Here is a 10,955-nt window from a genome sequence, read left to right as displayed (position 1 = left end):
CAGAGTGAGTGCTAACGTGCATGTGGTGAAGCACATTTATTAGTGAACAGTAGTGCAGTGTTGTCCAAGTTGGTGCTGGCCTTTAGCGACAGCTCCCAGTAAGTGTCAGCTGTCTAACAAGAACAAACGTTTACAATTAGCACGACAAAACAAACACTAAACACGGTTTCTTTATACAGTCCTTCAGTGGTGTGTCCATAACCATAGCATAGGAGCAGTTCACTCGGCCACGTTCCCTTTTGTACCATCAGTCACGCCCCCTTGGTTAGCGAGTGCAATCGCTTTCTCTCCAATCCGTGATCGTCACATTGTTTTCCGTGACTTGGTGTACCGTGGCTCCGCCCCCTTTCCAGATGGCCGACTTCCACCTTTCCCTGGAATCCAGTCTGGAGAACACTGTTCCCTTTCCACATCGCCCTCAATCGCCGGGAGTGAGATTTACAACCAAGATTAATTTTCTCTCTGTCACAGTGTTACAAAAATACACTTTGAAGGCGAGTCCCCCACTGAATTTCCAATAAAAAGCAAATCAGAAACATGGAGCAGACAGTATCAGCAAGAGCATTTGAAAACACTTGACGTCAACATGCAGTAGAAAGACTGGGCTTTGGGTCACAAAACAATTCATCTAAAGATTGTTTAAGAAAACATTTGAGGTTTCCTCTCCAGTTCTCATTAGGTTTATGAACAGGCTTCTAAAAAATGTATTCAATGAGAGCAGTTCTAGTTTTGTGAACACTGTTCTGTTTTTTTTTTTCGAGGCTGTTTTAAGAGCAGCAGTACAGAGGACCAGATAATGCTTAAAAGCAAACAAACAAGGACACTACAAGCTCTCTGTTCTGCATGACTTGGAAACCAGTTTCAACAAAGAGACAAAGATGATGATCTTTCAAGAAAAACCCAAGAAAAACCAAACATTTTACTTTTGGAAAGATAATTTTATTTCATTTACAGGTGCTTTTTTTATTTTATATAAAACAAAAATGCTAAGGCAAATAATTTCTAACCAAATCTAAACACATTCTCTGTGGCTTGTGGTATGGCACACATCTAGCAACTATCAAATGCAAAGCAGACAGTCCATGAAATTGAATCAATCAATGGAAAGTATACAAGTTTGCTATAATATAGCTAAATGCTATACTTGCCTTAATAAAATAAATGCATATACTATGTATTCCATCATATTTTGCCATGCTTAACAATATCTTGTTCTGTGACGCTCTACTTCATTTTTACCATGGTATAGCACGGTTTAGCATGGCTCTGCAGAGAAGAATGTCCTCCACAGCTCAATAGACAGCTGAAGTGAGACCTTCTTTACTTTTTACCTATCAAGCATTTTGCAACACAAGCTGCCTTGCTCACTTTGACATTGTGCAGAGCCCCTTTCATAAAACTCCACCTGAAACTGTCTTAAGCGCTGCCCTTTCTGTTCTTGTGCTAAGGGATTCTTTCAAGAAAGCATATTTTTAAAAAAAATGAAAGCGTGAATCTTCCTTTGTTCTTATGCATCACATATATGGCATGTGCAATGCTTTTTACTGAATGGTATACAAGGAAAACACTCCTCCGTGCTCAGTCCTCTAATGGCTGTACCTCTGCTGGGACATGTCTTCATAGATTGTGTCTTGCTTTGCTTGTTGGAATCTCCGTTTGGCAAAACACTTCTTAATCTGAAACAAGGCACACAGTTACCTACCAGATAGAACAGAGAGGATGCATATGCTACACTGTGGTTGCTCAGCAATACAAGACACATTTTACCAGTGGGTTCCAAAGCAGGTATTGTTTATTGCTGATAATCTGTTTGAAATATCCTCTGATCCCTCACTAGTACACAGGCGTGTTGGGAACATACTTACATTCGGGAGCTGCCATATTATCAGGGCAATGATACAGAGCATGAGGACACAGACTGCGGCTAGTGAGGTGACAATCATCAGGGTTGAAGTCAGCTGGAGGCTAGAACTGGGAGGATTCGGATCTACCAGAGGACACGTCACTTTCTTCACCTCGTCTAAAGAATCCAAACGTTTACAAAAATGACTGTATGCACATCAGAATATAAACATAGATATAGATACTGCAATATCTATTCAGTACACAAGGCTATTCAGAACAGCTCTTCAATTGGTTTCCCAGCAACCTGCAAACACACTCTTAATCTGCAGTTTCAAATGCTCGTGGGCGTTCTATAAGGGAGCGAGTGTTCATGTGGGTAAATGCAAGCGCGCCTGTGTGTGTGCCGTGTGGATTTCACTGCAGAGACACAATTCCATGAATGTTTGCTGCACAGATGTCAGATGACAGGTGACTCTTCACTCTGCAAGAAGCACTGAGTGAGCATCTGCTGTGCACAGGTCAGGTCCAGGTGTGGCACTGTGGGACTGTAATGCATCTTTGCTGTGCTGTAGAGTCAGTCTGCAGGAGTACATTAGTACGCCTTCTCATGTTTGTATGTTTACAGACCACTTTTAAAAGGATATGTACCTACCTTGAACCACAATCAAAGTCCCAGTAGTTGGGACTTTGGTTATATTCCCAGTTTCCACAACGAGTTCCACAAACTGGCAGAAATACACATCCGAGTTGCTCTCCGTCAGATTGTTGATTGTTATGGTGCAATTCTTTGCATCCCCTTCAGTTTTAATGAGGTGAGTGTAGTTCTTGTCTATTGTCGTCTTTCCTGACTTGTGGATGTAAAGCACTTCACTATTCTGGATGAATCTCCTCAGATACAGCCCATCAAAGTTCTTTGAAACTGATTTGCAGCTGATTGTGGCGGACTGTCCCGGCTGCGCTCGCACAAACTGAGGTGTCTGTTCAACTGGCGATGAAACACAAAATTCGAGTTTTTATTTTCTCTGCAGTAAAGAGACAACTTAATAGAACAACATACAGACACCATCAGCCGGGCAGCTGCCTTTCAGACAATGATCAAAGTGGACAGAGTGACAGAGAATTGAATCAAGCGCTTTGTGATAGTGGTCCACTATGAAATAAAGATTGGCTGACTGATTAATTGAATCGTTGAAAGAATTCAATGAAGAGGTCATTGCATCATTGTATCTGTCAGTGACCGCTGTCAGTGTGGCGCTTCAATATGATTCATATAGACTTGTGTAAGTCAACCTCAATTAGCATTGCTTTAGTTTTCCGAAACATTATAATTTAGTTCTTTTTCTTTTCACTGTTAATTGTTTTCCCCTTCCTTGTGTTTCTGGCTTGTTCCCATTTGTGGATTATGAAGGACTATCAAATTAGAACTCAAATTCAGTTTAGTGTGTGTATATATATACACACTGAAGAGTTCTAATTTGATAGTCCTTCATAATCCACAAATGGGTGTACATTATTTATTCATTTTAAACCTGCATTGCATTCTAGTGCTCTTATCATCAGCACTTACAGCTTCTGCTTCAAGAGGTAGTAACATTAAACATTTCAAACTGAGGATAGAACTGTATGAACCACAAACCTCAAGTTCAAAAAAAAATATGACAATTCATCTAGTATGAAACATCCTAAGATAAAACTGTAAGACGAGAACTGAGACTAACGAACGTTTTGTTGTGCTTCTTTGGGGTCCTTCGCTTGCTCTTGTTCAGTTATTCTGTTATTCATTATGGTTGATTATTTTCATGAGTAATGGCAGTTCAGTTGAAAAGCTGGAATATGTTTCAGAAATATCATGTTTACCAGTGTGCGCAGTCTTGGTCAAAGCCAGGAAACTCAGCAGGTAAAAGCTCGGGTAAGACTCCATCTCTCTTGCTTCAACTTCACATCAGACTCTGCTCATCTCTTGAGAGCGATCCCCCAGCAAAGATATTCAACTTATCTACTGAGACAGGAAGCCAGGAACCACAGGTTCATGTCACAGCACAAACAGTACCTGTATGTCTCGAGAAGACTGAAAAGGTCAACAGCCCCGAATGAATCGGATTGCTCTGCAGTGAACGGATGTTATCAGAAAGTGGTCTGTGCAGTAACCCCCTCTTTGCACAGTGGGCTGTGGGAAGGGTAGTGGTCTTCATGAAAGCCACTTTCCGATATTCAGTGACATTTTACTCTGCCCTTTGTTTATTTTGCAAACGGACTTATGCATACAAAATAGATGTACCTAGTGAATTTGTGAAGGGTCTCTTCACAGTAATAAGTACAGCACAAGATCGTTTACTGACCACGTGGTACTGACTATGATGGTTGATTAAACAGATAAATAGAAAATGTGCTGTCGAGGTCAGGAGAGAAATAATCACAGGATCACCGTTATGTCGAGATCTTGAGATTATATGTTGTTGGTTTTTTTTCCACCAATGTCCTCAATGAGCTATCACATGTAACCGCAAATGTATCAAATTTGTGAATTATGGAACCATGCAATGACGCGGGAGCGTTGTATTTGAACGCTTTCTCTGCTCAATAAAGATTTTTACAAACATGTTTAACAAACGTGTTTTATAAAAAGCATTGACGAACAACGGAATGTCAGGTTGTATTGTCTGCACAATCCGCACCTTCAAGTCCCTTCATTCTATAAAACTCCTTTATTGAAAGGAGAATTTGACGGAACCCAGTGTTATCTAGGGAGGTGGAGGCTGGAGTAAGGGTTTTAGCGCCCTCCAGTGGTAAGGGAAAGACATTTGTACGAAGCAGTTGATCTATACAAGAAAAAAAAAATCACTATAACTCTACTAATTCTTAGTAGGAATATCTGCCTAATATGGTACACACACACACACACACACACACACACACATATATATATATATATATATGCACATATAAAATTGAAAATACATGGTTTATTAGCACAAGTTGATAACTAAAACTACAAAAGACAATACAATGACCCCCATATGATACATAACATGTCTGTGTTTGTTTGGATGTCTTGAATAAAGTGCTGTTTCGGTTTGATAATAGGTCCTTCATTTCCTGCATTTCTTTATCTGAAAAAAAATACAAAAGTTATTTCCTTGTAATTTAACTGTATTTAAAATCACATCACAGGGTGCAGAGGAGTGACTTTCAAGTCTTTACTAGATCCACCCGGCTTCGCAGATGTGGCTGAAAAGGAAGTGTTGGATACGCTTAGAAAATATGGCCAGTGCTATCTTGATGATAATATAGTCTTTTACTCGTGCACACGTATGCTATTGGACTGGAGACACACACACACACGAGGAGACTAGGTTGATCCACTAGACTATCTTAACCCGTCCACTGGAGTCCTCAGACTCTATACCCAGTGGAGTAGTGGGGCCGGAGCGCGCAGGTACAGCGTTCCAGTACTATTGGTAACAGTGGTGTAGTCAAGCGGGACGCGCACATAGCAAGCCAAGTCACATGACTCACATCTCCCACTCAACTGTTTGATTCATCTTCCAAGTACTTCTTTAAAAAGGTTAAAAAAAAAAATGCAGAGGAACACGACAGAAGCAGTGCATCGACTAGGACTGTGGACACAAACACAAACGAAGCCACTGACACCCAGACTACAGCAAAGCATTTTGACATTCTGGACAAAGACACTTTGGAAGTACTTGCAGAGATTAGATGAATGCATGACCTATTGTTTGTGTTACTAGAAGTTCAGTATGCAAATGCAATGGTAATTTGTCTAATAATTCTTGTTTAAGAAAATCAGTATTTGAGTTGCATTCCAGTACCTTCAGATATAAAATTGCACCACACTGCCCACATTATCATTTTCATTGGTCTGGTTTCTAAACAATGGACTTGATGATCCTCAATATGGCCAACACACCGAGCTACTGCAAAGCTGCTCACGTTTGTTCTTCAAATAAATAACTACATAAATATACTACCTTGAACCTCAATCCAAGTCCCAGAAGCTGGAATATTGAGTCCCAGTTTTCATTTTAGCAAACTCGCAGAAATACACATCCGAGTCGCTAGGGTGATTGTTAGGGTGCACTTCTTTTGATCCCCTTCAGTCTTCATGCGGTCAGTGTAGTTTTTCCTGATGTATTATCTTTTTCACACCCTCAGAAACCTTGATGTTAATAGAATTCCATACATACCAGTGGGCGATGTAGATGCCTTGAGCAGTCCTCATTGTTCTTACTGTAGTGTTCCGTTACACACTAAACTGGATTAAGGAAGTTCGGAACCGTAAAAGCATGATCCAGATTTAGTATTCTGCTCTTACGTGTCAACATTCCTAAAACCCAAAGTCGGCAGTTTCTATATTGCTCGGCTTCAAAACTGCAATGCTTTCGGTAATAGTTCCTGTTTCGTTATGTCTTCGCTTAGAATTAATAATGCATCTACAAATATAAAATATAAATCTATAAAGAATGTTCTAAATAGATACTGTTAATAACAACATCAGCAGTGGTAAGATGTCATTACAAGAAAAGGTTCTTCTTTAGTTACAGGGGTGCTGGAACTAGGGGTGCTGGGGGAGCGGCAGCACCCCCTGGATTGAAGTGCTGTGCACCTGCTTCCATCATATACAGGGGTTACAGTTTTGCTCAATGGCTTTCAGCACCCCCACTATAAAAATGGTTCCAGCGCCACTGTTTAGTCATGTATTTATAATACAGTAAATATTTCGCATTGAGTTTAAGATTGATTTCTGCAGCCTGACCAACCCTATCCAATTATTTTTAAAGCACCATTTTTCTTTAAGAAATTGACATGTGGGTAGGTTATGAGTCGCTGCATTTGTCATCTGCTATTCGTTACTTAAAGCTGTGTGAAAGTGATGATGTGAAAATGCCTGGCTTATATACAGCTGTGCTGAACTTTACTAACACTCAAGTCTTTCTTCTGGGACAGCATTTTAAACACTTGCCTTTTCATTTTCTAGAAAAAAATAAGCAGCTTAAAAAATGCACAATTGCCTTTGTTAAAATTACCAATTAAAAAAACAATGCAGTACTAGAGTTCATTAGATTTTTTTTTAAAAATGTAATACAAAGTACATAAAACAAATTATTAAAAATGATCTCTGATTCCAGGTCATTCATTAAGGCTTAGTAGTTAAAATAATTTTTCATCAATACATAGTTACTCCTTTAAAAAAAAAAAAAAAAAAAAAAAAAAAAAAAAAAAAAAAAAAAGTGTCACCAATGTGTTTTTTTTACCCCCGTTTTCTCCCAAATTTGGAATGCCCAGTTGTTATTTATATCCCGGCTCAACGCTGCAACCACCTGGCGACTCGGGAAACTGAACACATGTCCTCTGAAACGTGTTCCAGCCAATCTGTCATTCCTCGCACTACGGATCTACAGCGAGGCCACCAGACCATCGGGAGCAGGAGTCGCTGGTGGGCGGTGAACCGACCTAAGCCCTCCCTGCCCGCTCACTTGTGTGCCTCATCTTGTACCCGTCACGGAGCGCCTTTACTGGATGCGCCACATAGTTACTCCTTAATATTAGTGCAATTGGTGTTAATCAGTGCCTGGTTAACTAATGAGACCAATAGATTAATAAAAACAAAATAAAAACCACAAGGGCATGCAAAATAAAACATTACACTAAAACTTTATCAACTATCACTGAATGTACAACAGCTAGGGGTGAATAAACAAACAAATATATACTAGATTCAAAACATCTACTAGAAACAGGGGGGCTCAGTTCAGGTGGCCCAGAGACCTTTGATTAGCCTAAACCCCACAGGAACAAGAATTGCACACAAGTAGCTACATTTTGGTTTGCATTTGGTGTACTTAAAAAAAAAAGTGCCTGAAATACAGTTTCAGAGATATTAACTAAAATAATTGAAACATGGCTGCAGATAAAGCACGTACAACAACAAATGTTACTGTCATTAATATGAATTAATATGATTTAACGAAGAGGCTCTTAATAACAAAATCAAACCACACTACTGTCGTTCTGTGAAGCCTTGTGTAAAAACAGAAGCATCTTCAGTATCTCTCATGAGTGACGTTGTTAAGTCAGCAACATTTGTAACACCTTTAAATGTGCTTAAAGACTGCATCCATAGACACGTGATTGTTCCAGCGATCAACTGCTGACCAAAGTAAAGACACGGTTGCTAATATAGTGCAGCACATGGTTAAATTCACAATAACTTTTATGTAAGGGCCCTTGTGTGTTGTATGAATGGTAGCATTAGTCCGGATTATCGTAGTGTGCAGAGAGACAGACACAGTCCTTGCAGGGTCATGCAGTTAGTCTGGAGCTGGCTGCACAGATGCCCTCAACTGCAATTTAACACATGGCTTCCCGCTCCTGCATGGCCTTTTCACATTCACCTGTCAACAAATACACAGTGCCATTAAAACATTCATTCTGTTTACCTCAAGGTGCTATTTTCTTGGGACAGTGGATGAGTACAAAGAGTATTTAAATGACAACTGACAGCGATAAAAGAGAAATCCCCAAACCCAGAGAAACGAACAGCTTTATGAACCGTGTCCAGAGCAGGACAGAGGGACTAGGGTTAGTACAAGTCAAGAGAAACATATTCAGCTAAAATCCACCCAAGTATATTGAGGTTAGGTGGGTGCAGAAAACCGGATGTTTGCTTCCCCTTTTCACAGTATGTCAGTTTCACCAAATTCAATGCTATTCATTTTATAACACGTTTTATGTTCTTGAAATACAAGAAACTGTATTTGTTTTTTTAATGGGAAGGTTGAATACGAATAGACTGCACACACCGGATAAAAAGGGGAAAAAAACATACACTGGCCTGACAAGATGGTTGGTCACCCCTTGCTTAACCGGTAATGAAACCATGGAAAATGGGAGGAGGTTCCTTTCAGTCATGCTCTAATTAAAACACACAATAGCTGTCTCCCATGACAGACTACTATTGGTGTGTATTAAGCACAGGGAATTGATGACACCCCTTGTTCATAAAAGTTTTCTAACCCTCTCCCCATGGTTATAGTATGCATTTACCAGTTTAGCATGGTTTGCCATGTTTTAGTTTTCTCTTCGAAATTAGGGTTTGAACTAACCCCAGCCAAATCAGCGATCCCTGTGGTCCTCCAGCCAACATTGGCAACTTAGTGCAACCAGGATTCCAACCAGCCAGCTCCTGATCACATGACTCCCCCTGCATGCTAGTGCCTTTACTGGGGAGACTTAGTGGACCGAAGAGCAGTGCTATTTAAATGCTGTTACATCTGCTACCGCATTGGTTTCGGTTTTTTGCTTTTAACACAAACTTGGAAGACTATGCAAATTTGAACTGGAAATGTATTTATGAAACAGTCGAGAAGTTGCATAAAAAATGTTAACAACATACCCATGACGGGGAACACAGATTCCTTTCGAGCTCCAGCTAAATAGAATAATTAAAATCAAATTATTACCCAGTGAGGCAGGAGAATTCAGTTATATTTCAAATCTGCAATGAAGAAGTAAAGAGCAGCTCTGAATGGTGCAATAAGAACCACTCAGAATGACTGCGCACATCATGAAGAAGGAGGGCAGTAAAAGACATTCCATCATTCCATTTGAAGTTACTTACTCATTCTAATGTCTTTTGTGCATTCGTGACATCTGATTATTTGTACATTCGCAAGTGATATAATGGTGTTGTATACAGTAACCCACAAGCTGACTGATAACCCAACAGGTTACATATTCAAACTAAGTGTAACCTTCCATTTTGGTAATGAAACAACACAATTGTGCCTGTGCAAAACATATTGCTTGGCAGGTGTGTTTATCCATGTGTCAGCTGGAGATAATAACACCTTTATCACGACTCGGGCAACCTTCGTCCCCATTCCAGGAGGCCTACGTGTGTTCAACAGAAACTGTGCTGCTGCCTCACCTCTCGATTGTCTCCGATGAACATACAAAATCAGAATGCCGATGGCTAGGGCAGCGACCACGATAAAAACAGCACTTATAGCCTTGGTGTTCTTCGTTCCTTCCTGCTTCCCTGGAGCTGAAACGATTTCAAAACGGAAAATCAGCTCCTCTGTGCTTCACAAACGTGCCTGAAATGTCTTCCCCCTTTCAGGTCTTCCTTTCAAAGCAGCAGTTGTGTTTAGTGCACATTTGTCTGGGAGCAGCTCTGAAGGGCTAGCTGTTGTACGACCCTCAGGGAGGTCCGGGGGTGTTTGGTAAAGCACTGTCACTTGAACCCTGGGACGATCCATACAGCACAAGCAAGCAAAACACTGCAAGCTCTGGAATGGGAAGCAGTGACAAACCGTGCCACCCTGACCACATCAATAAGAGATCAGCGACAATTAACCCTTATAGAAGTGTACCATGGACAGCATTCACATTTACCAGGCTTCTCTGTACTCTATACTATGCTGAGCACATGCTTCCATTCTAACTACATGTACAGTGCTTTGCTATGATTGTGCTATGGTGTAACAGTACAGTTTTAAAGGGGGTGCACAGAACTGCTTACCAATCACCAGCTGATATTCTGCCCTTTGCTCCTCCATCTTGTGGTTGATGACAACACATTTATACAGAGACATGCTGGAGGATGCTGTCGTGTTGAAGACGCTGGTCAAGTTGAAGTGTCCATCTTGAGTGGGTATGATCCTTAACACAGAACTCTTTGTCCAGTTGGAGTCTAACTGGTCAAACCAGTGGATCTGTCCTGGTGGGTAACCCCCTGATGCATTGCACGTCAGGGTCACCAGCATTGAATCCTGTATGTTGATCTCTGGCACTGAACTTATTACAGGCACAGAATATGGAGCTGCAATTAAAAACAAAACAAAAAAAAACAGTCAGTTTTTTAAAAGACAAGCCAGACAATGTATGTAGTCAACTCAGACGTGTCCTGCAAGGGGCAGGAAAAATGTGACGTCCAGAACACTTTGCTCATGTATTGTGTGATCATCATGGTTGAGTTTGATCAACGTTTCTCATACAAGATTCTGAGAGCACCCAGAATTTGTGGTATTCCAATATTCATCACAATGCTCTGAGAAGCTCTGAATAGAGTTAAAAAAAAAAAAAAGTTT

General features: G+C 40.5%; 1 protein-coding gene across 2 annotated transcripts; it reads right to left on the bottom strand.

Moving 5' to 3' along the window:
- Positions 1–960: 960 nt before the first annotated feature.
- Positions 961–7,074, bottom strand: LOC121295870. Of its 2 annotated transcripts, none has more exons than XM_041220986.1 (5): positions 6,051–7,074; positions 3,703–3,844; positions 2,498–2,830; positions 1,866–2,020; positions 961–1,676 (listed from the first exon to the last, which is right to left on the bottom strand). In XM_041220986.1, the coding sequence occupies exons 2-5, from the start codon at positions 3,764–3,766 to the stop codon at positions 1,587–1,589; spliced, it is 642 nt and encodes a 213-aa protein (XP_041076920.1). In that variant the 5' UTR covers positions 3,767–3,844; positions 6,051–7,074; the 3' UTR covers positions 961–1,586. The 2 variants fall into 2 exon arrangements, with proteins under 2 accessions (XP_041076920.1, XP_041076921.1); XM_041220987.1 differs by having other exon boundaries at positions 3,703–3,841.
- Between the last annotated feature and the right edge of the window lie 3,881 nt (positions 7,075–10,955).

The sequence above is a fragment of the Polyodon spathula genome, chromosome 20 (assembly GCF_017654505.1).
Source record: "Polyodon spathula isolate WHYD16114869_AA chromosome 20, ASM1765450v1, whole genome shotgun sequence".
Classification (NCBI taxonomy): Eukaryota; Metazoa; Chordata; class Actinopteri; order Acipenseriformes; family Polyodontidae; genus Polyodon; species Polyodon spathula.
Note: the sequence above shows the minus strand (reverse complement) of the source record. Positions and strands in the feature narration are given on the sequence as shown.